Source organism: Rhinolophus hipposideros (genome assembly GCF_964194185.1).
Source record: "Rhinolophus hipposideros genome assembly, chromosome: 24".
In the NCBI taxonomy this organism is placed as follows: domain Eukaryota; kingdom Metazoa; phylum Chordata; class Mammalia; order Chiroptera; family Rhinolophidae; genus Rhinolophus; species Rhinolophus hipposideros.
Window position 1 is genome coordinate 2,089,517 of NC_138070.1, and position 26,078 is coordinate 2,115,594.

The following is a 26,078-nucleotide window of genomic DNA, read 5'->3' on the forward strand; positions in this document are numbered from 1 at the left end:
AGTGGGCACCTGAGGAGCTCAGACAGAGGTGAGAGGAGGGCTGCTTAAGGAAGAAGATAAGAACTCATGCTGACAGTGACCTTTGGGCGGAGAAGACACCACCATCTGCTCTCCCCGCCTTCCCCAGGTACGGTGTGCAGGTAGCAGGTAGCTCTCAAGATAATTTTAAGTGCGACCATCTAGGGTTGGGAGGAACGAGGCCGGCAGCTTGCCTCGCGTGGAGGCATGACCTACATTTTAATTTCAAATGCGTCCTGTTCCCACAAGACAAGGATTAAAATGGAAGCTCTAGTGGGGGCATTCAGAGAGGAGGAGGAGGGGAGTCTGTTAGGATGAAGAATTAAACTGCATTTATTTTTATGAGGTGTGATAAAACAATACGGTAAATGTTGAAATAAAAAAAATGATTACAGTAAAAGACACTTTGCCATTCATCCCCCTCAAAATACCACCCCTCACTTTAAACACACTTATCCTGTCATTCCTGCCGCTTTCTGAAGCAGTTCTGGACGTCCTTTTACGTGACTATCTTTAGTTGCGCTGTCGTGGCTGCCTCGATGCCCTGAATCACTTTGATTTTGGGGAAGAGCCAGAAGTCGCATGGTGCCAGGTCCAGTGAATACAGTGGATGAGGACACACCGTAATGTTTTTATTTGACAGAAATTGCAGTACCAGAAGCAATGTGTGACACGGAGATTTCTGTTATCACAAAATACGGTGAATGCTGCTGCCGAGTGCCATCCAGCAGAAAGGCAGGGACCTTCAACATGGGAAGTGGTGCGTCGAACCTTAGTCACAGTGTGTGACGAGTTTCAGCTTGTTTGGTGCAGGCAGTCGGGTGTGAGCTACAACTGAGAGAAGGTGTGTGTTAAAGTGTGCCGTAAATCCTCCTCCATCATGACAACGCTCCGTGTCACACATCACTTCTGGTACGGCAATTTCTGTCACATAAAAACATTACGGTGTGTCCTCCTCCACCTTATTCACCGGACCTGGCACCATGAGACTTCTGGCTCTTCCCCAAAGTCACACTGATTCAGGACATCGAGGCAGCCACGACAGCACAACTAAAGACACTCACGAAAGAGGACTTCCAGAACTGCCTCAGAAAGTGGCAAGAACGATGGGATAAGGGTGTTCGAAGCGAGGGGGAGTATGTAGAGGGGGATTGATGGCAATGTGTCTTTTACTGTAATAAATTTTTTAACATAAACATTCACCGTGTTCTTTGATAAGACTTCATATGTCACCTCGTCACATGATATACTTTAAATATATACAATTTTATTTGCAATTATTCCTCAGTAAGGCTGGAGGCAGAGGCACACAGGTCCACGTGGCACAGAAACACAAGGGAATGTCACTCAGCCATGACAAAGAATGAAGTGTGGACACTCATTACAATGTGTGTGTGTTTGAAAGCATTTGGCTAAGGGAGGAAGCCAGTCAAAAAAAGGCCACATAGCTGATGATTCCACTTGTGGGAAAAGTCCAGAACAGGAGAATCCATTGAGACAGAGAGCAGATTGGTGGGTGTCGGGGGCTGGGGTGGCGGGGGAAGAGAGAAGGCTGAGTGACTGCCCATAGGGACGGGGTTTCCTTATGAGGTGACGAAATGTTCTAGAATTAGATAGTCATGAGGGCTGCACACGTCTGCTACACACTAAAAAAATTCTACACTTTAAAAGTGTGAATTTTATGGAGTTCGAATTATACAATACAGAAAGTAAGAGAAACGAAAGACATGAGAGAGGTTCATTTCCAAAGCACCCTTCACGTGCTCTGAAGAGCATTCCCCAGGATAACCCATTTCACCGCCATCATCAGCAACTACCACCACAAAAGCTTAGATCCCGCAATTGGGCGACGGCCTTTGGAACTCCCTTAGCTGTGCGGGCAACTTGTGCAGCGCCCGTTCGCCTCAGTGTCCCTGCGGGTCAAACAGATAGTTGTAGGGGGTCAGCGTGACCGATACGGAATGCAAAGTGCTCAGCCCAATTCCCAGCAAGGAGAAAGCATACAAACACGTCAGCCGTTGTGTGTGACAAGGGCTGCCGTTGGAGTGCCACCCGTCAGTGCCCCCGACTTACGGACGCAAAAGTGCGTCCCACGTGAAGGACAAGAACTGGAAGACCGGAGCCACTGAGCATGGAGAGCGTGCTGGACTGTTTCAGCTAACTGAGCACAGGCACAGATCGCTAGGTATGACCCCCTCTCCCCGTTCAACACTACGCTCTTCTCTGCTCCAAACCATCTCTAAAGCTTCAGGAGAGCGGGCTGCGGCCCCAGCCTCACAGACACAGGTCGCAGCTAGCTCTGCAGGGTGGGTCCTGAACACGACACCGCAGGGGCACGTGACAACAGGAAAGGTAGATTGCAGCCTCTGAGCACCCCCTGGTCATGCATGGTGGGGAACTATTGCAAAAGATGGAAATGGACCCAAAAAAGGCTACAGAATGTCTTTGATGGAAAATTATGCACGTCTCGAATGCATCTTCCCTCTGATCTGATTTTGCAGAGCTGTTTTTCATTAGCTTTGATCTATTTTATAATTCTGTAAACTATAAGTAAATGGGAGCACTGTCCATAATTCTTGTCAATAGATGTGCAAATAAATTACGTCCAGTAGACGGACAATTGATTTCACTCCCCACCCAAGGGGAATCAGTTTTCACCTACGTACATGTTTACTTCAATGCGAATATATGTCTCTGCGTTCTAAATGTTCCTTCGAATGGTAACAACATTTTTCAGTTCCCTCATTAATCACTGCCAGACTAAAATTTATGACACATATTCATTTCATATTTGTAGGAGAGTCATGATTTTACTGCATTTTTTGGGAAAATTGTCCCATAAAAGCTGGTCAAAGTTACTATTCCATAACTAATTATAATAATATCAATAAAGTTAGAGAAAGCACAGAGGTAGCCATGCTCCAAGAAAGGACAAAGGAAGGAAGTGTGTGCGTTTAAAGGGAGGCATCGTGATACTTCAAGAGAGAAACGTCCTTACGCGTCCGTCCCTTATTTCACCTGTTTCTACGAAAGTTACTGGTTTTCTGATCAAAAGAGACAGACCTGGCCAGTCTTCATCCACTGCATTTGCCACACGCCTCCCCCCGTGTGTCCCACCTGGGACACGAGATGCCCAGAGACACCGCTGCCACGTTGTGAGCATGAGGAAGGGAATCACACGCCAAACATGGCAGCGTGGGAAGCGAGAAGGAGCCGGGGCCAGCGGCTGTGTGGGGCCAGCTCACGGCCCAGGCCCTGCCGTTGCCTCCGCACTTCAAGCTGTGGCTTGAAGGGGACAAAGAAACCACTGTTGTCCGGTGTGTGTACATGGCACCAGTGAAAGCATCCATCAGGGCGGTGAGTGGATAAGAAAGAGGAGAAAACCAGCCAGATTCTGGAAGGAAGTCTCACCCAACACATTCATCACAGCAGATTCTCCTGACACGCACATCAAAACAAGGTCGGTGAAGCACTCAAAACGGCTGCTAATTATTTGACCACAGAACGCACCCCCAAAACGGCTGTGCTCCCGTGAAACATCAGACATGTGTCACGTCTTTCCTGTGTGTGTGCGGGTGTGCATGCTTCCGTCTTCGCATTTTCTTTCTTCTGCCTTCCCACTCCTCTGTGGCGCTGCGTGGCTGTACGCAGAGAAAGTAACCCAGCTGTGTGCACGCCAGGTGACATGCTCTTTCACATTTTTCCTCGGATGGCCAGAATTTATTCTTCACCTCCCCTTTCCCTTCTCATGTTAACAGCACGATGATAAAAGAACACTGACAGTGATCAAAAGAGAATTCGGTGAAGAAAGAAAAGAATCCAGGGGAGCGGAGGGCAGAAACGGCTTCAGTACATTCGGAGTTGGTCTCTGATTTTACTTAACTGTGTGTGTGTGTGTGTGTGTGTGTTTCATGATTTTGGCACAAGACACAGTGCAATCAAGGTTCTCTTTGAGACAGCTGTGTGAGCAACCCTCCTTTTGCTGGAGACAATGAAAAATTAATCCCAGCCCCGCGTAACTAAGTTTTCAGAGAAAAAAATGGAGCCCCTTGCATGTTATCATCCTCAGCAGATGTTTGCTGACTTTCTTGATTTTCCAAATTACCTGTCGGGTTTCACTGCTCTCTCCATAAGACGCGGAAAACGCGAGTTCTGTCTCAGAGTCACCTGACTAATAAAAAGCTGATGGTAGAAATGGAACATGTAAATTGTGCGTTTATTTCCTTTTTCCCCTCGCACCATCCCTTCCCGTGGAGTTCGCTCCGTGGTTAGGGAAATCTCTGTCCTCTTCTTTCGAAGTGCGTCCTCTACAAACAGACACTCACACACCTTTGTTGAGGTTGGGGAGGGCCCTTTTGTGTTTCCCCCAGTGAGGACCTCACGAGTGCTGTTCCCGTCTGTGTTTGTAAAGGAGGAACAGGGAAACCTTATTGGGAATCTGATTTTTGCTGCGGAAAAGGGATTGCAAAGGAATCAGGCCCCTAGACCCTCTCTGACCTTGGTTAGAAGTAAGTGCCCAGTCCAGCTTACACCCAAGAGGGCAGGATTTCATAAATGACCAGTACCACCAGGAGGAACCTGGGGGGCCACAAGCAGGAGGAACCTGGGGGGGCATGTCGGATGCTCCCCACTCCAGACGCAAAGACTCGGCCTTCCTCACAACACCAACTACCACTGTGGGCCACGTGCTTCACACATGACACCTCATTTGCTCTTGAGGAGAGTCTCATGAGGCAGGAAATACAACCTTTGTTTTAGAGACCAGAGAAGCTGAGTATCTTCCCCAAGTTGCACAGCAAACAAGTGCAGAGCTGATTTCAAAAGGCAGAGCCTGCTCTCTCAACCACTTTGCTACACATACTCCGTCTTCCTGTAAATGGGACCGATAATGTCCTCACCTCAGGGTTATTGTAAGAATCAGAGTTCAGCTACGCTAACCCAGGATTTCTACCCAGACGCAGCAGAAGGGCAGCCACTGGTGGTGGTGGGCACAGGGCACTGCCAGACGGAGGGCTGGCCTGGAGGCAGCTTTGGCTGACAGCACTGTGTTTATTGAAACTTTAGGTTGGCTCAGGAGATGCTGGACAGTGCCGAGAAGCACCGAGCCGCTCCTGTCCTGCTCCTGACCAAGCTCCAGGAATAATAGCTATTACACAGGTAACATTTAGCGAGCGTTTCCATAGTAACAAGTGCAGTGAGGAGATTCTTACAATTACATCCCTTCATCCCCACCACAATCCTAGGACATCCCCATTCAACAGAGGAGAACTCTGAGGCCTGAAGAGTAATTTGTCCATGACGGCACCGAGCTGGGATTCAGGCTCATCACGCGCAGCCTGGTGCCAGAGGCAGGTGGCTCGGTGCCAGGAACACAGCAGGAGCTCTGCAAATAAGGCCACTTGATTTTTAAACCATTACTGTCTTTGTTACAGGGAGCAAGTAAAAGTTCTCACCGGAGGCAACGGTGGCCCTTGGAGTGCTGGGCAGCTCTCGTGTGCCCTCCTGGTTCCTGCTCATGTGTTTGAAAGTTTGAAAACCTGCCTGGTTCTGCTCTCGGCCAGTGAGCCCTCTCCTTCCTGTCTGGGAGACATCCTGCCAGACCGGGTCGCAGGGACCGCCAAGACTCCAGCTCTGTTGTTTGATTACTGGACGTTCCTCCATGTCAGAGCACCAACCCCCACACCCCCGGGGGTCTCCTTGTTCCACCTTGATTCTCCTTTAACTTTCATACTCCAATGTTTTCAAATTCCTACTTCTGTCAGAGAATGCTAACTCTCGCCTTCCGGTACTCCCTTCTTGCTTGGCGTGCAACTAATTGGGGTAGAAGGTGACACTTTCCAGCTTCCCTTGCAGCTAGGTGTGGCCACGGGTGTATATTCAGCCCCTGGGATGGCAATAGAAGTAACACGTGCAATTTCTGGGTCCTGCCCTTAAACAGCAGAGCCAGACTCTCCGCTTTTGCTTTATCTCTCCACATGGGCTGGAATTTGTGATGAACCACCTCAGCCTGTGTCCACCACAGCCACACCTTAGGGTCCCAATGCCTTTGCAGAGGAGACCTGCCTCATCAACTCAAATATTTAAACAAAAAAGACATCAACTCCTTTCTTGCTAATCAGTCATCATCATGGGGAGCCTGGGCCTCTGTCACTGCAGCTGACCCTTTTGTCCAAACAGGTGCATACCTACTATGTGACGGCTGTCGTTTCCAGACAGGGACTAGCTTTCGTCTGCCCCCATGCAGACATGGGAGGGGTGAGAGCCTCAGCCGGAGAGCTGGGGAAGTATTAAGGTGACTCGCTTTTATCCTGAACTTAAGCCTCAGTGCTTCCTCCCAAGGTGGAAAATTAAAGGCATGATGGATGAGGTGTCTTTGCCATTTAGCTGGCCTAGTTTATACACCGCTGGTGAGAAAATACTGCACTTGAGATGGAACAAGTAAGGAATAATAAGGACCACTTATGAAGAATTAATGTGACGTGCAAAACGGAAAGAAAAACGTTATTAGGTTACCCAGGAAAGGCATGGAAAGCAGCCTGCAGAACAACCTGTCACCACGTCTTCAAGAAGAGCAGTAAGTGAGGGGTCTGCAGGACTAATTTAAAGTTATTAGAATAATCTCTCTGTGCTAAGAGACTGCCTCTTTTCCATACGCTTTTCTTTTATTTCTCTAATAAGTGTTGCTGTGGTTTCTCCTGAACAGAAACCTCCAGTATTTTGCCAGCTTAGGGAGCATGGCTGTCATTTCAGAATGCGTGGTGCCAGTCGGCATGGAGGATGCTGGAGGAGTGAGGAGACAGGGTCTCTGGCCTTGGGGAGACTCGTGGAGAAGAGAGTGGGGGGCAGATGGGACAGACCTCTCATCCGTATTTTGGGCTACTGCGATCGTCTAACTAGTGACTTGCATTTTCTTGGACAACCTTCCTCCCAGTCGGTTTTATACACTTCTATTGAGAATATCATTTACAGAAGCGTGATGGTGCCCCATCATGCTTCAAATATTTTAAAGGCTTCTCACTGTTCTTCAGATAAAGACAGAAACACTTCTCCGAGGCCTGCCATCCACTGCCCTCCCTCCTCTCCACCTGCCCATCGTTGGGGCTTCTGGGCACCATCTTGGATGATGTGAGTGAGGGCGAGGATTCCTAGAGGAATCAGAGCAATGAGAGAGCGAGAGACAGCGAGAGAGCGAGAGAGCGAGCGAGCGAGAGAGAAAATGCGGGCTTTGGACAACAGTGCAGAGCATGGGCACCAAAGCACTTTAGACGCCTGTGACAGAAAAATAATGTTTTCTTTAATCTACGCTGCCGTGAACAAGGTCTCTTTCACAAGGAATTGATCCATATCCTAAGCAACACACTCTCTCATCGTGAGTTCTTTTACACCACACACTTCATAGCACTTGCCGTTGATGCAATGCAATACTTCTTGGTGTGCTTCTTAATTATTTTCCATCTTTTCAAATGGACAATGGATTATGTGAGGCCAGCGTCCATACCTGTCGTATTAACCCTAATATTCCCGTTGCCTGGCAGGCACATAATAATCACCTGATTACTGAATACAAACACAAAAATTCAGGTTCTCACTCCGCGATACCCCCAGTCAGGCTCAAACCCCTGTGAAGGTTTAACAGGTATTTAGAAGGCAACACCTGACGACTTCTTAGTTCCCAAGCTTTTGGGGGACACCCTGTGCCTCTCTGCTCCCTGCAGGTCTCTGAGTCCCGTGTGGCGTGAAATATCAAGATGGAGGGGAGCTGTATTTCCTGATGACTAGCAAGTTTCCGACTTGGGCAAAGCGCTGGAGTTCTTACCAACTGGAATGGCCTCTGAAAAAAATGTCTGTACATCCGGCAGAGCTTTGTATGACACATACATAAATCCCTCACTGGGGAAACATGTCTCCTCTCCTTTATCACCGCTACTGAGAGGATGAGACCCGGAGGGAGAAGAGGTGTCGGGGAGGAAGTGGGGGCCTGCTGGTGGGTCTGCTTTCCACTTGCATCTCCTTCTAAAACCTGGGGGCTCCATCCTGGGCGCCCAGGACACCGTCTCCCAGGACAGACAGACTCTGGGCTTATTCCTTCACCTGCACAGTGGGGCACCTGGCTCTGACTCGGTGTATTGTCACAAGCAACCCCGTCACCTCCTCATTCAGCAGAGCGTCCCCCTCCTCGCGGCAAAGGGGACCTGTGATTCTCATTCTTCCTCCGTGAACTGCAGACAAGGTAACTCAGAGCAACACACGGCTATAAAGGTCGTTCGCGTGTGTACCCACTCAGCAAGTATTTCAGTCCCTGCTCTGTGCCAGGAACTGACCTAAGCACTAAGAATTCAGAGAGGAGGGTATGCGTACGTCCTTGCCTTCACTCACGGAGTCTGCATTCTTGTGGGGAGAGACAGAGGATAAACCAAACAAGGTCATTCCCCACTGGTGAGTTCTAGAAAGAGAGTGAAACAGGTGGTCGGCATGGGCGCCCACAGACAGCCTCTCTGAGCGCTGACACGTGAGCTAAGACCTACTGAAACGATCCAGTCCTGCAAAAAGTCCAGTCAGAGGAACAGCTGATGCAAAGGCCCTGAGGCACGCACGAGCTTGGTCCCTGAGCGACAGGCCCCACAGAGGCCAGTGAGGAAGGGAGTGGTGCCTGATGGGAGAAGCACAGGGGGTAACGTCAGGGAGGCGGCTGGGCCAGATCACCCAGGGCCTTGGATGGAGGTCATGGCAGGGGCTGGGATTTAATTCTGGGCGTGATGGACGCCCTGAAGACTGAGCTACAGGAAGTTGTACGATGTGATTGTTTTCAGGACAACACTTTGGCTATTCTGAGAAGACTGGATGGGGCTGGGATTGGGAAGAGTGGAAACAGAGCTCAGGTGAGGTGAGGATTTGGAAGAGGGCTGCACACGGCGTGTAGTCACGACAGCGCGGGCAGCACAGTAGGTCCATGCACACCTGGGAGGTGTGTTTGGGAAGGTGTGTCAAGGCCGCATTTCCAGGCAAAAGACGCGATAACGTAAAGGCCAGCTAACAGGGCTTCTTTTAGATCAGTGATGCTAAATGCCATAATTAGCAGATACTTTAAAAAAGAATAAAGAACTTCATGTACTGATGGGAAAATCACAAGATATATTGTTAGGTGAAAAAAACCAAACAGAAGTAATGTAGTTTAAAGTTGGGAAGGAAGTGGGTGTGTGAGTGTGAGTGTGTGGGTGTGTGTGTGGGTGTGTGTGTGCACAAAATATCTTTTGAAAGGTTTGTGATAAAGTGCAAACTTTGATGACCTCCAGGGAAGGGCGCTGGATGGCAGGAGTATGTTGCTTTGTCCACATTTTGAGTTGGGAACCATGTGAATGTATTACCTATCTTCCACACTCTCCCCAACACGCACACAAAATAAATTAAGAGTGAAAAAGAAAATGCAGAAAGGGGAAATGCGCCTTAGTGACGTGACAAATTACCACACACCTTACACCTCTGGGGTTGGCTTATAAATACTCAAAACAAGGACTAATCCAGCCCCAGGTGCCGCAGGCTACAGCTGTTCCTCTGAGGGCTATCTCCGCCATCACTCACAAGCCCAGGACGCCCTGAGGGTGGGAGCAGAGCCGACCAGCTACCGGCTCCACCAAGACTGTGAGCCAAGAGGCCTGCAGGGGGGCGGACGAGGTGCGGGGAGAGCAGGGCTGCGCGTCCAGTAGGATGCCGGCAGGAAGTCCAGCTCAGCCGGGCAGTGTGGCTGTGTGACCGACGTGTCACCAATGGGAAGAACACTGGGCCACGGTGTAAAATGCCAGGAAGAACTTAAGGACGCTTTGTTTCATAGGAAATACAAGAACCGACAGTCCACGTGGGCACTTGATGTAGACCAACTCCTTCAATCTTTGCAAGAACGTCACAACCAGGGCACAGCTATGATTCACCCTCTTTTTCAGACAGGACCCAAAGAGACTGACTGGTTTGCACAGAACCACACAGACTCTAAGCAGGAGAGCTGAGCCTTGGCTCCAAGGTGCCTGGCTGGCTCCAGAGACCACGCGGTTGTGCCGGGTACCACAGTGCTTCCCGGGCTCCCTGGGAAAAGCTTCTACCTCTGAGGCAGAAACACAGACATATCACGTTTTTAAAAATGGGGAACAGTTCAGTTCCACTGCTGTTCGCCATTTGCTTATGAAGACGAGTCGGGTAGGAGGAGGACCCTCGATCTGAACAAAAGTCCCTGAATTTAAAGGAGTGAGACAACGTGGATAAACCAGTGGGTCATGGCAGCTTGGGGGGAGGGGGGCTGGAGGACTCTGCATGTGTCCTGTGTGACACTCGGAGCCTCCAGGCATTGCAGGCTGTCCCCGCAGCCCAGTTTTGGGGCGTGGTTTTCTCTCTGAGGACCCGTAATGGGAGGACGACGTCCCCCAAGCCCTGGGTAAGACGGGCTCTCTGCGCTGGGGTCCTGGGTTCTGAAAGGCGCCTGCTCGTCCCAGGTCACAGCACTGGCCTCACGCCTTCCCATCAAGTGAGTGACTATCTGGTAAGAGCTCCAAGGGCTCGGTACCGCGATACCATAAGTCACCTCAGGACAGGTACTGAGATACAGGACTTTATACATGTTCAGTTTGCACTGGGGACCACGTGTCAGTCTGGGACGGGAGGAAGAAAACAGAAACTCTTTCATTCTGGTGTGAAAGGCCTTCCATGAGGCTTGTGTACATCCAGCCAGGAAATCAGCTTCTCGAGAGACGGGGGTTTGAGAAGGAGCCTTTGGTGTCAGAAGACAAGACTTTCCTCAGCTCTTCCCCTAGGGACACCTTCCATGGGGTGGGAGAAGTCACAGGATTTAATCAGACAGAACGGGGTTAAAATAATGGCCTGGCCCTGAGTAGCTGTGAGGGAGGCAAGTCGTTTAATCCCCGTGGGTACCCAGCCCTTGGTTAGATGGAGCCGTGTCATGACCGCCCTTGAAACGCAGTGGCATCAAACAAGCATTTCATTGTGTCTGTGAGTCAAGAATTCCGGAAGGGCTTGGCTGGGTGGCTGGCTGGACCCCATCCTCTCCCTTGTGCAGGGGTCTCCTGTGGACTTTCCACCCGGGATAGGTGGGCTTCCTCACAGCACGGCGCCTCCGGGCAACAGCACTGCTTACAGGTTGGCTCGGGGCTCCTTTGTGACCTAGCTCTCAAGGTCACCTAGAGACACTTCTGCTGTCCACGGTTACTCAGCCAGTCACAAAAGTCTACCCCCTTCCGAGGGGAGAGGACGGACTCCACATCTTCATGGGAGAGTAATGAGGTCTAGGAGACACCGAGAGCATGTCCATTGCACACATTTTTGGGAAATACTGCTTCTCAGACACACTATCATCCTATATGAATATTCACCGTGGAGGGTCTGGGGAAATGGGTGATGGTGTGTGTGTCCCAAGAGTCTACCCAGTGAAAGCTCAAGCAGGTGCTGCCCCCGAAGCTTTGGTCTCAGTGCCCAGCATCTACTCCTTCTCTGCAGAAGCGCGCCAGTTGCCTTGGGTGAAATCGATTTCCTCCTCATACGCAGCCGCGGTGGGAGGACAAACCATGGGTACTGTACTTCACACAGCGCCAAGCAGTGGAGAAAGCTGAAGGCCGTTTGGGACGTCAGATCAAGGTAGAGCCCGCCCTTCGGTCTCCAGGAAAATCTCTTCTCTCACGCTCTTTCAAAGCTTCTTCTCTAGCTGTTCTCCTACCTCCAGGTGCTTCCAGAAAATTCTCTTGGGAGATTTTAACGTCTATAAATGGCAGGAAACACCAAGAACTCCACCATCTTGGGCCTAAACCTGGGCTCCAAAGAGAAAGTGGAGGAAGGGAGACTTTTTAGGGAGAACACACACAACGTGTCTGTCAATAACTTCTCCTGCCACAGACGCTGGCATGAGCCTGCTGTGAGTTTGGGGGGGGCACTTCTGACTTCTTCCTTTGGGGACCCAGAGGGCACGCTCATGGCACTGACTGGCAGATTCTCGTTTGTGGACGGCTGCCTGGCAGCTTTTCTGTGCTGCCTTCACATATCTCTGCAAGACAGGCCTCGGTGTGGGCAATTTCCTCCAGGGACGGGCGGGTTCTGTTGGTGTGCCATTCCTCTCAGCTGTGCTGAGGCTCTTTACAGGAAACGGCACGTTCAGATTCCAGAATCCTCCGAAAACAAACATCGGAGGACGCTCGTTATGCATGTAAGGTCTGCAATTGAGACTGTTCCAGAGAGTACTCGTGCACATTTGTTCACGATTTTCAATGATTTTTGTGGTTTGAAAAGCCCTTCTTTCCCTACTCGCCTGAGTTACGCCTCTCCCCAGCAGCGGAGTGTCCCTGAAGCAGGATGACCGAGCGGTATGGGGATTACGGCAGCAGCTGAAGGGCCCGGGGGGTGGGGAGGGGAAGAAAATGGATTTGGTGGCCCATGGAAGTGTGTGGACTCAGAGCATGTGTCCTGCTGGGGGCCACCTGCCGGACCCCTGCTGGTCTACCAGCCCACCCACCCAGAAGCTAGGTGACAAGGACAGCAGGAGGGAGGGACACCATGCCACTGGCAGGACCCTGGTAGCACTGTCACCAGTGTGGAAGCCAAGAGTGAACACAGCTACAGAACCAGAGGACGACACGTGTGTACAACATCTGCTGGAAACACGGAGAGTCGCTGTGAGCTGATCCACTCCCGGGGTGAAAATGAGGGCTGGCCTCACCTACACGTCCCTCTAAGCGAGGCAGAGGAGGTCCAGGACGGCTGTTTTGCTGCTGACTCCATCCCTTGACCATACAATGAACCCCTGAAGGCAACAGGCCTGATTTTAGCCAAGGTGGAACGGAACGTAGGGTCGGATCAGACCAGCCTATCACCCGTGAGTCACAATGGCCCTTTTGTTTGATCTGCACGGTGGTTTTGAAAATCCGGGTAAACGTCTAAAAATTGGGAGATTTCACATGAAGTTCTGGAATTGCTGTCCTTCTAGAAAACTACAGAGATTGGGCAACACGAGGCCTGCACCCCCACGTGGGGGGCTCCAGAGCCCATGGGCGGAGCCTTCCTGCCCGCGACGCGGTCTGTCTGCACTCCACACACCTCTCCCGGCATGGAGGGCTCGCCTCCTCCACTGGACGCCCGGCCCCTGTGTGCGTGCGGCCCCACGGAGATGGGCCGACGTCCTGGGGACACCTCTGCTTGAGCTCTGCATGGGGCCAGAGTCTCAGCTTGCTTTGCACACCAGCTTTGCAAGTGCCATCTGGAGCACCTCTAAGGGACCCCTGCAGTCTCCCCGAAAGTGGGGGGATGGGGAGGGGCCATGTGGGCATGGAAATGTGCCCTGCCGATTTATTTTTACGAAAAAGTTAGAAACAAGCATCAAGCATCAAGATGCCCTACAATGGGGGACTCTCTAAGTAAATGAAATCCCCGCCCTCTTAATAAGTACTTGGGCAGCCAACTAAAAACCTAAGTTTGGGACAGGAGCTTCTGCAGAGCTAAGTTACAAAAGGAGATATGTCACAGAGGAATCCCTGCGATACACAAACATTTATGGGCACAAGGTGTGGAATGTGGGTTTAAGAAACATGGTTTTGAATGTGCTTTTCTGATCATAAAAGTGAAATACAAGCATTGAAGAAAATAAGGTGGATAAAAAGATACGGAAGCAAAAAAAGAAAGTCTCAATTTGAAGCGAGTGTATTGTTCACACCTTTCAGACATTTGCTCGTCGCCCTTTCTCATCCCAGAAGAGCGGCAGGTACAAAGCCTTCCGCGTTTGTATATTTAAATTATATGTGTTTATGCTCACCTTTAATTCATGCAACAGCCACGACCTTTTCCCATTTATTTATACACATGAAAGTTATTAAAAAACTTTTTATCATTTGCACAAGTATTCCCTTGGATGCTGCCTCCCTCGGAGGACCTTCGCCTCTTTCCTTTATCTGCCCAGTGGTGTGACGCCTCAGTTCATGAAAACATGCAAAAGATTTACTGAAATAATGGGGGCAAAGCATTTTGTAGAAACACACGTAGCATTATTTTGTGTGCTATCAAGGACTACGGAATATACAGAATACGAGGGTTATTTACATTTCTATTTTTAAGGTCCATGCTTGAGCCCCAGAAAAGTTGCAATAGCAATATTTTAATAATAAAGCCCCAAAGGATAGTAAAAAAAAAAAAAGTGCAAGTGAACCACTTTTGGTAAAGGTGCTTCGTAAGCAGAAGTACAGGTAAGTGTGGCTAGGCCAGGAGTTTGCAGGTAGCAGCAGGGACCCTCCCTGGGGAGCCGGGGTCAGTCACAGCTGCAGAGGTCGCTTGTTAATTTAAATTCCCCCTTAACTTAAAAGAATGCCCTCCGTTTAAAGAAACACCTCATTGTTGGCATTTCCCCTGAAGGAATGAACTTCAGAGGGTGAAGATCACGGAAAGCTTAGGGCAAAAGCATGTCTTAGAGGAAGGGTCAACATTGGGGTGAAAGAGGGGGCCCAGGGTCAGCGCTCCCTCTGGGCTGGGGTCCCCTCCAAGGTTTTATGAAATTCTTGCTGCTCAGACTCGCCCAGACGCCCAGGTGTGAGGGAAGATGCAGAATGGGGAAAGGAGATGAAAGGGTAAGCAGAAGGTGTTTCCTAAGGAACGTCCACTGACAGGACCACAAATGGGTTCCCGCGTTCGCCGCGTCCTTTCAATTCTCTTTCCCGGTGGTCACAGGGGCATTTTCTTTATGCTGGATTTACTCAGTCCCAGAGCACCGATGCGGGGCATCGGGACAGGCTGTTAATTGCTCCGTTGGCCTCACGCCCTGTAAGTAGGAAATACAACCCAGTAGGTTGCTAGCTGATTCTGCATGATTGCGGAGATGCTCGAGCTGCTAAAATATTAATCTGGGAGGGGGGGGGAGGAAATTAAACGCAGCACAATGTTGTGTGTGTATGGACCGGTGGCAAACTCTTCCTGGACCTGAGGGTTTACAAACAAATGGCTCCAGGACCATGAGGCCACGGGTCTTTCAGAGGGTTTGGGCTCCAGGGACCACGTGTGTCATCCAAACAGCTGTCTCGTCTGACAATCTTCCGAACAAGTCCTCCCCCCACTTGGACAAATAAGAGGCCAGTTCACCAGGCAAGGAAGCAGGGGGCCCCTATGTTCCTGAGATTCTCAGGTAGGTTTCTTAGAAGCAGACCCTAAGATAAGGATTGGGTTGTAAGTGATTGACACAGGGAGATTTCCCAGGAGAAACTAGAAAGGGAGAGGGAGAGAGGAAACAGTTCATGCGAAGGAAAGGCGTGCTTTCAGGAAACGTCCCCGCCAATTCTGAGCCCGGGGAGTTCTGGGGAGTCAATTACCATTCAGAGTCATCTGCATTGGGGGACGGGGCATGGGTTTTCCTGTTTCACACCCATCATCATTTGCAAGAACCATCCGAGGAAGATGAAACCACCAGGATTTTCCAGACATCTTGAAGAGTGGGCCAGAGGGACCTCTGAAGGATGCGGGTTGGGGTGTGGGACCACGGACTGAACTGTGTACCCCCACTCCAAAATTCCTAAGCTGAAGACCCATCCCCCGAGGTGACTGTATTAGGAGTAAGGGCTTTTAAAGAGATAATTTAGGTTAAATGAAGTTGTAACAGCGGGGTCCTAACCTGACAGGACTGCTGTCCTCACAAGAAGAAGAGACCCCAGAGCTCTCTCTGTCCCGCTCGACCCCTGAGTACACACAGAGAAGAAAGGCCATGTGAGGATACAGTCAGAAGGCCAAGGAGAGAAGTCTCCCCACAAACCAACCCTGCCAACACCCTGACCTCGGACTTCCGGTCTCCAGACCTGGGAGAGAATAGATTCCCGCTGTGGGAGCCTCCCAGTCTGTGGTATTTCTTACAGCCTGAACAGCCTGAACAGCCACACACGTGCACAGACGCCTTTCCAGGGACCTGAGGGGACCCTGGCAGGGCAGCGCCCACCACACTGGGCGACTCCTTGGCTGTATTCCTGTTATGACCAAGAATACGCAGAAACTATGCGTATCACCAAGGATACTTATTTCAAGTAACTCTTACAGTTTTGTACTCATTGTGACGTACATTAGAAAATAATCAAAGTGCCTGAAATGTGTAATTTCAAGGATATTATCACTAAAGATGAGGGTGCATTTTAAAAAACAAGACCAATTACAAGTTGATTTGAAGGAAACTCCTAAATGAACAGTGGTCCGACTGGTGTGTGATGACGGACGGCTTGGGGACGCTTTCCCGGCTCTGGCTGATTCCCCGATGTTGTCCATTTTCCACGTTTTCTACGTGGAAAGCCTTCCCAGCAATCTCCTTGGGATAAATGCCTGTGCTGCTTAAACAGGTCAGGATCATCACCTTTTAGAGCAACTAAGAACACTCACGAATACCGGCTGTAACAGAAAATTTCCCTTTTGATCAATTGGCTTAAGTTAAATAAAAAAGCAAATGGATTTGTAGACTCGGATAGATGGTACCCAGCTAAGGGAGTGCCAGTTTCAACGGCTGGTCTGTAATTCACATGCCTCCAGCTGTAGTGGGGGCCGTCCACAGCCTGGACGAGCGTCCAGGTGAGGTAGACGGTGGAAAATGGCTACAACAAGACCCAACAATGCCCCCTCCTGGTATTCACCCCTCTCTGTACTCTCTGCCCCTTGAGTGCGGCCTCGGCTTCGAACTAATAAAACACAGCAAGTGTGCGGTGTCACTTACAAGGTCAGGCTCAAATATACTGTGACTTTCGTTTCCTGGCATGCTCTCTTCCTGGGTCTTCTCATAGGCACCCTGCTGGAGAAGGGCACCTGGCAAGGAACCAGAAACTGGGGCCCTGGCCCAGCGAACCTGAGGGCGGATTCCAGCAGGCACGTGATCTTGCACTTTCACCCTTCCCCAGGTGGGCCTCCACATGAGACCACAGGTCCTGGCTGACACTGTCACTGCAGCCTGCGAAAGAGCCTCGCGGGGAGGACCTCAAGATGACGTGCCTGGACCGCTGACCCACAGAAACCAGGAGAGAATAAGCGTGTGTTGTTTTCAACATCTAAGCTTCAGGGCAATTTGTTACGCAGCAGTACACGTAACAAGTACACTTGGCCTGTTCTCTACAGGTGAAGAGAAGTAAGGCCTCCTGCCCTGTGGTATCTGCACCTTCCATGTCACTGATGGTCCCAGGAGCACCGCAGTGTTTAGGTTCTGTGAGGATGGCGTCTGGGCCTGATTCAGTGGATTCCCGCCTGACATGAAGCATCGCAGCTCTCCCTGAGGTGAACCAACCAATGCTTTCTGAAGACCCCAGGGAGGAAGTGCGTGAGCAGAGCACACCCACCCGAGGTGGGAAAAACAGGCTTTCCCACAATCACCAAATTCCTGACTTGGGGGGTGGCCAATTTCTGTGGTGTAAATACTGCCACGGAGTCAATTTCAAGCTCTTGCCAATCACTGACTGAGAGTTGGGAAGAGACGTGCACAGTCCAACCAACCGTCCCAGCAGACTGGGACCCGATGCAGCACCCTGACCCCAGTCCTGCCAGACCGCCTCTCCTGCATACGCAGACATTACTTCCAAGACATCACGTGAAAACTGAAGAGCATGCAGAGCATGGTCAAGCTTCCCACGACCTTGTATCCATGCTTCTCAGTCATGGCAGTGCAAACTCTGAAGCTGGAAAGGGCCAAACACACGTCTGGAATCGCAGCTCCCTCTGCCGAAACATCCAGCATGACTGGCAGCAGAAACCCAGGCACAGTGTTTGCAACTCAAGAAACACAACTGGTCTCAAAGCAGAGCTTCCGGAAGACGCAGAGAAAACAGGGTTGCCACGGGGACTGTTCAGAAGCCATCAGCCAGGCTTGTCCCCCTTCACGTGGAGACACCTTCTGGTTACACTGGGAGAAACTATTTACATACACAATTCCCTGTCTGTGAATTAACATGGGCACGTTTATTTGCATAATCAGCATTAATCAGGTGGGTTAATTAGATTTTATGTGCATTTGACAAGGCAGGTTTAATTTGCACCCGGGCAGGCTTTTTTTTTTTTCTGGCCTTTTTTTTCACAAGATGAAACATTGGGACTCCTAACCCTCACCTCTCAGATGTACTGATGGTCCCTCTGGGGTAATGATGGTGATGGTTGGTGTTTGAACCAGGGCTCTGTTCGGGCCGCCAGATGTTTCTGCTGGCTGCACATGAAAGGTAGGGCTGAGGAGAGGGGGTGCTAGAGATAAAAGAGCTGGGCGTCTCATAGCAAAATGGAGAACTTGCAGAATATGTCTTGACAGCCTTTTCGTGTGCGCTTGAGAAAATGTGCCCCACAATGGACACTTCTTCCTTCAGTGCTAATCCCTTCAAGAAAATACCCTGACTGAATGTATCGAGGGCCCTAAACAATGATGGAAGTTTTTGATTCTGAGAAGCCACGTTACGCAAAAGGAGGAGTGGACAAAGACGTATGTACGTGGAAGGTGGTTTACTGCTCTGTTTTCTCTGAAAAGAAAACTTGGGAACAACCTAAGCGCCCAAAAGTACAGCATGATTATTTGCGTAACATTAAATCTGTGTGATGAAATATTATACAGCCATTAAAAAGGAATATTTAATGGAGGAATATTTAATGTCAAGAGAAGATGTTTTCAACATAATTGAGATCTAAGTGAAAGTGCCTTAAAAATCTGCATGTAGATTCTGATACCAAATTCATAAAATAAATGAATCCACTTCACATTCACTATATACCGATGTTACATACGTAAAACACAGGAAGGAAATGAAACGTTAGCAGTGGCCACCTTGGGTGGCAGGGATTTTACGTATTTAACTCGTTTTGCCACATACAACTAAGCTTTCCAAATATTCTAAAATGAGTATGTGTAATTGTATGTGCAGAAAGCAATTACTTTAAATAATCACCCCGATGTCTACATAGGATCTCACACAGCTTGTCCTCATTCATTATTGCCAGTGATGGTCACATCCTGACTTTAATCGCCCACCCACCCGCTCAGCCCAGCCCTCCATGTGAAGGGTGCACGCTTTGCAGGAAAGCCGCCTGTGTCCCCCATGGAGGGCGCCAGGAGATGACATGGCGCCCAGGACACGCGTGTAGGTGAAGGGCACGCATAAGCCCGGGCAAAGCGGAGCAGCATGTTGCTAACTCGTCTCTGCTCCAAAGCCCTGACAACACACCTTCCGAGTGGGCGGCGTGCCCTCGGGGCTGCAGATGGCAGGGGGTGCCGCCATGGGTGCCAGGGCCCCAGATTTCCAGGCCGAGGCTTTCATAGCTCAGCTCAGCCGCAGTGAACGTGAGTCTCGGTCAAGCCTCTAAGACGGAGATGGGGTTACCGGGCCCCCGAGTGGTGCCTGAGAGGGAGGTGGCACCTACCTGTTGCGGGCGCTGGGCCCCAGGCGCTGGCACAGCACGGTGGTGGTGGCATGCTTCCCGCCGTTGCCCAGCTCCTGCTTGGCGTCCCACTGCCGGGGCTCACTGGGCCGGGTGCTCAGGATGTTCACCCCCTTCTTCACCTTGGCTCTGTGGGAGGAAGGAGGGCGAGAGCCACAGTCAGTGACATGGCCTGTCCAGAGGGGCTGCGCCTCACCGTGCTGCCAGCACTGGCCGCTCTGTCTGCTTTGTTCATAGCCAGTGACATTGACAGAAAAAGTGCACCAGACAGTGGGAATGCCGTGCGGGTGGATGGGAGAGAAAGGGGGAGCTGGCCCCAGACTTGCGGTACATGCTGGCCAGCTCCGAGGGTGAGGGGAAGGGGCCCCTGGACAGTCCCCCATCCAGGAAGTGGGACAGACAAGGGGTCAGGTCAGGCCTAGGCTGGTCACTCTCCACAGAAGACGACTGTGTCCTGTAGGGGACCGGGGGCTCTGTCTGGAGACGTTTTTGGTTGTCTTAACTGGGGGGGGGTGCTGGCATCTAGCGGGGAGAGGCCAGGACGCAGCTCAGCATCCTACAGTGCCCAGAGCAGGCCCCAGCACACAGATTTACCCAGTCTGCTGTGGCAAGTGCTGGTCCAGAAGCCTGGCCTGGGCTCCCACCCCAGTTCCCCCACCTTGTGGCTGTGTGACTTTGGGCAAATTATAAAGTCTCTGTGCCTCATTCCCCTACTCCGTAAATGGATAGGATTATAAAGCTATTGTGATGATGAAACATATTGATACATATAGAGACTGGAACAGTGTCCGGCATACAGCAAGCACTTAATAAACAGTCGTTGTTGTCATATTGTGCCAGGGAGGTCCGCAGCACACTCATGTGACTTGCAGGGCCTCGTCCTGGTGCACATGCAAGTGCACTGAGTCAGAGGCTGAATGAAAAAAGGTGCAGCGCTCCCCTTACAGCTGCTGTTCCCACCAATCTCCTGGGCTCGCTAAACCTCAGTTTATCATCAATAAACTGGCGAGAGTGACAGCAGATTGCGCACAGAGATCTACTGTGCTCTCTCCCCAAGCCCCACTTAAAGGAGAAAAGGGACTATCACTGAAGGCATAGCGCCCGCTGGGGACATGCAGCCACGTCTCTTGGAAAGTGGAAAGCAGATGGGTAAACAGCTAACGGCTGAGCTTCAAGAGGAAGTCGTGAGCTGTCCATGGGAAAAGCTAAGAACCGAAATTTATACCATCCCCCAGTCTCAGCAACTGGTGGAACAGTTCTAGCTCTAAAGTGGGGGTGCATGGGGGCTAAAATAAGGAAGATGCGCTGAAAATCTGCGTGGGAAGCAGCCAGATAGGGAGCCCAGAACTCCGTGTGGGCCCTCGGGGGGCCATGGGGACTTGGGTCAGCATGCTGGAAACGGTGAGCGTGACCCTATGTGTCCTGAACATTGAGACTTCTAGGCGTTTGTCCCCAGACCTTCACTCTCCAGGAAAAGTCCTGGGTCCCAGGGGATTTGGGACCGACACCACGGCCTCCGCCAACAGCCAGCCTGGTTACCTTTCAGAGAAGCCTGGAGCCAGCAAGTCCCAGCAAATGGACTCAGAGCCTCGAGTGGCTTTGGAGTCCCTTGTTCTTTTATACGAGCGAACAGGAAGTATTGGACACTGAGAAAAGTCTCTGCATGATATAAAGACCAAAACAGGCAAACAGAAAAGACAAGCACTCTGTAGGAAATAGAGCCTAGGAGGGAAAGACCAAAATGAAAAGCACGCGCAATCATTCACATTTACAGAGATGAGAGAAGATACCGCAATCATGAAACAGAAACAGGATGCTATTAAGAAATGGTGAAAATGAGCCCTTGGAAATTAAAAATATTAAAGCAGCACTGGAAAGTCATTGGACTGGGGGATGGATACAGTTGAGGAAATGTGTCCGTGGAAGTAGAGGGAACAAAGAAATGGAAGACAGGAGAAAAGATCAGCAAACAGGAGGATTTGAGGCTCCTTATCTGAACAATGGAAAAAACAGAGAAAAGGGGGAATCAGAAACATCAAGGAAACAAGCCAAGGAGTCTCCCCAAATGAAAGGCCGTGACTTCCAGGTTGGAAGGGCCCCTGGGTGACGAGCCCCGGGAATGGGAACAGCTCCACACCCAGGCTCCGAGCGGTACTTTCAGGACACCGGGACGCGGAAGAGAATTCCCTGCAGAAGAAAGATCAGGAATCAGCATGAACTCAGAAGCCACAACAGCCGCTCGGGGAACCAGAGACAATGAAAACATTCTTCCCAACTCCAGGGGGAAATGCTTTCCCACCCAGCACTCTCTAGGCAGCCTCGTGACAAAGAGAACATTTCCACACAAGCAAGTCCTCCGAACATTCACCCCCTACACCCTCGCTCAGAAAGCGACGTGAGGATGTGCTCCAGGCGACAAGGGAGTAAACCGAGGAAGGGGCCTCATGAGGAATGGGAAACTGAAGATGCAACAGGAATCAGAGATGAACGGAGGACCCTGGGGAAGGCATGTCTGGTGGGGAAGGGAGGCCCACAGCAGCTGAGCGCCTGCACGGAAGGTTCTGGCCACAATGTCTGCAGGAAACCGAAGTTTTCCTAATAAATTTGATGCGAATGAATGTGTTGCGAGGAGATTTAGGTAATCAGTGAAGAGTTTGGGAGTAAATGAGAGCTTAATAGACAGAAAATGGAGAAAAACAATAAAAACGAATTAGGTTTTAAATCTGATGATAAGACATCATTATACGGAAAAGGAAAAGTAATCATAATTGAATACTCAGTGATACTGTGATTAACACGTGTACTTACAATATTTTAAGCATTGAATATTAAGGTAGACAAAATATGATTATTACATCGAAAGGATGGAGACATAGAAAGGACTGTATTTATGTGAGGATGACAAGACCATATATATATATACCGGGGGCACCAAAAAAGTATATTCAAGCGGACCCTTTGGTCAGCGTGGCTCAAGCAGTAGTTCACTGTCACCAGAAGTGTCTGGACGCTGGTGGTAACCACTTTGAGCACCTCTTGTCATTGCAGAAGTCAGACGTGACTTGTATTCATCTTTTGTTATCAGTATCTATTGAGTATTACAATTTTAATACAATTTTTTTTGTTTCTTAAAATACGCATACATTTTTGGCACCCTCTGGATATATATCTCCCTATCGTTCATAGTGGGAAATTTATAGATAATGCCTAAAACTCAAAAAAAAAAAGGAAGAAGTATCAACTTTACCACATCATTTAGTGATATGAGAATAAATACCAGCGACAGTAAGGATTTTGCCTCTATGCAGGGACGAAGCCAGAGTACTGCAGTATTTTTAAAAACAACTTCAGATTTTGAAAAAGTTTGATAGTTTGAGATCAACAAGAAGTTGCCAAAAATAAAAAATAAAACAGTAAGAGATTTCTTGTCTACACGTCCATCCCCCAACGACACGTCGTACATAACAATAACACACAGTCACAACCAGGAGCCTGACATGCTATGACCTCGGGCACAGACTTTACTGAGATTTCACCTGTTTTCACAAGCCCTTTGTTTTCCGTGTATGGTTCTACGAGATTATATCACACACGAAGATTCACGGGCCCCTGACCATAATCAGAATAGGGACAATTCTATCACTGAAGAGACACCCCTCTTGTTACCCCTGAAATAGTCCCACCTTGCCCCCACTCTCTGCCCTGAAAGACTCTCATCTGTCTCTCTCGCTCTAGTTTGGTCGCCTTGAGGATGTCACACACGGTTTTTATCAACAAACTCTGCGGAACTATTTGACTCCTTAAACTACAAGCAAAGCCATAATTTATGGAGGTAACTGCTTAAAACATCACACACACACACACACACACACACCGGCCCGGCTAACCTCCCAGAGTGGGGGAGATAAACCCTTGCAAACAGGTCAAAGGCTGGAGGATGCTGAGCAAGGCAGATCACAGGTGGTCAGCACGAGGGAGCCAGGAGGGCGCGAGGCGGCCTGAACCCCACTGTCACCTGTCAGACGCTGCGTGTCCAGGTGGGCCTCAGGCCCACAGCAGCCCGACCACATCAGCGGCAGCACCTCTGTGGGTTTAGGCACAACTTCCAAGCCTTACGTTAAAATGCCTGGATAAATATACTTGCCCCTTGGCCACAAGAGCCCACGGTAGGCGTGAGGGAGACATCAGAGGCACGCAGCAGGGGAAACCACCCGCCCCTCTGTCATAACGCAGGGAAACCCGCAGGCGGGCTCACAGCACACACACCTTCCACCTGTCCTGCCAACGAAGAAACCCCTCCTGAGATGTGACCGCAGGGACACCCGCTGTTGCTGCGTTTGCACTGGGTGCGAGGGTAAAGGTTTCCCTGAAGTGACGCATCCTTCTTTCCACTTCACCTAAGAGTTCACGCAAGTGGGCGGATTCTTGTCGGGTGGCGCAGGGCGGTGTCCTCCCTGTGTGGGGATGGGGCAGGGAGCCCCCGAGACGGCAGAAAGGCATAGGCTTTCCAAGGCCAACGTTATTAGCGGGGTGTTTTCCTCAATGAGGTCAGCGGGTGTCCCGTCTACTCTGAGGAAGTAGCTGTGGCAGGAACTTGGGTCCCAGGACGAGAAGTCTTGCAGGGAGAGTCAGGGTTAAAATACAGTGGGACAGAGCACAGGCCTTGAGGATGTTGGCTTCTGGGGAAGGAGTGGGCAGAAGGTGGCGTCTGAGAGGCCACTCAACGTGCTGGGGGGAGGGCAGTAGGTGGGACACGGGACCCCCCTTCCAGGCCTGCCTTTGCGGGTGCTGAGCTCTATGACCTTGGGAGTCACTCATTTGACCTCTGCCCTTTTTCATCATCTGTCACTGGGGCGCGGCCTTAGTTCAGGGGTCCCCCGCTTGTGGGACTGCAGCTGCTGACCTGGGAGATGATTTTGGGTTGTCAGAGACAGCAGGGCCTAATGCCGACGTGTCATTTTCATTCACCAGGTCAATATGGGGCCGACTGTCCCGGCAGGTGCTGAGCGGGATGCTGGGAAGTGTCAGCGTGGGACGCTGGGCGTGGCCACCCCCGGGGTGCTTCCGGCCGGTCTGGGGGTCCCTGAGCACGTTCCGGCCGCACACACGACACGTAGACAGTTGATACTCCTATCCAGTTTCTCAGTGGTTAAAACCCAAAACTACTCCCCCTCTCTTCAAAATGTGCTAGATTCAGGTGTAATTCGGGGATGATTAAGTGTTCCTTAAAGAAAATCAATGTTCAGTACAAATTTCTAACACAGGAAGCGTAATTTCCAGCCTGCAAGCCATCTGTCTCAGGGCCGCTCTAATCTCCATGTGAAATGCTCTGTCCAGCGGCTTCTCAAAGCCGCTGAGATGGTCTCTGCTGGAACGTGCGCCCATCAGGTGTCCAGAGGGCGGCCTGTGGGTGGGGCAGGTACCCCTGGTGTCTGGCCCTGGAAGGCTGAGTCTGCTGCGAGCTGAACCTGCTCCTCAGAGCTTGTATAAGAGCAAACATACATAACCATTGCTATTATGGAGGGACTTGTCCTTACCTCCTAATCCCGAACCCCCAGGACCTCTGAGTGTGACCCTGCAGGGACACACACTCTTTACAGAGGTCATCAAGTGAGGTTGTTTGGGGGCCCTCATCCAACAGGACTGCTGTCCTCATGTTCTTATAAGGCGGGGACTTTGGTGGACGGACGCTGGATAGGGAGGGTGCCACGTAGTATGAAGACGGCTGACCACAAGCATGGCGGGAGGCCCCAGGGCAGGCCCTCCGTCAGAACTCCCAGAAGGAGCCAGGCCTGCCCACATCTGGAAGGTGGACTCTGGCCTCCAGAACTGGGAGCCAGCACGTCTGTGGCTGAAGCCCCCAGCCTGTGGACCTTTGTGGCCCTTTGTGATGGCAGCTCTAGAAGCAAACACAGTGGCCAACTCTAAAATGAAGTCGAAAGCTCCCGTGCTGAAGCCTGTATTTCTGCTTCTTAAACCTGGGAGAGGTCTAGTCATCTGGCAATCGCTTTGGGGGCCTCCCCTGTGCCCAGTGTCATTCTCAGTGAGGGCTCCCCGGGGCCACACATCTTCCCTCGGAGAGCTCACGAACCAGCTGGGGGCATCAGACAATAAGCCAAAACATAATCAAGATAAACAGCATGTCAGGCGCGGGCAGAGGTTGTGGCAGAAAATAAAGCTGGGAAGAGAACAGGGGGGTTGCGGTAGGAGGTGTGATGTCACGTAGGATGGTGCGGAAGGTCATCAGGCAGAGCCTGGGGGACGGGGAGGAAGACCCACATGGGTGACGGAGGGGGCCCCATTTTCAGCAGGAAAAGCCCATCGCAAGGCCGTGTGGCAGGCAGGATTCGGAAGTTACCACCTGAACTCACACCCCTGGTTACTCAAACACTAATTTTGCGCTTCAGGGCACTTGCAGATGGAAATCAAAATCCCAAGTTGATCTTAAGACAGGGAGATACCTAGGTTGGCCTGATGGCGGCACACCAGCCATCCCTCCAAAAGCAGAGTTCTCTCTGGCTGGTGGCAGAAGGGGCATTGGAGAGATTCTGATGTGGGAAGGGTGTCGCCTGCTCATGCTGGCTGTGTAAATGGAGGGGCCATAGTCAAGGAATAAGGGTGGGAGCTGAATGCGGCTCCCGGCTGACGGCCGGCAAGGA

At 50.8% G+C, this 26,078-nt stretch overlaps 1 protein-coding gene across 1 annotated transcript in view; it reads right to left on the minus strand.

Moving 5' to 3' along the window:
- Positions 1-26,078, minus strand: part of TMEM132C (transmembrane protein 132C) — a 263,536-nt gene that overhangs the window by 73,220 nt on the left and 164,238 nt on the right. The window contains exon 3 of the mRNA XM_081037766.1: positions 19,402-19,548. Coding sequence (XP_080893892.1) covers positions 19,402-19,548 — 147 coding nt within the window. The remainder of the gene's footprint in view (positions 1-19,401; positions 19,549-26,078) is intronic.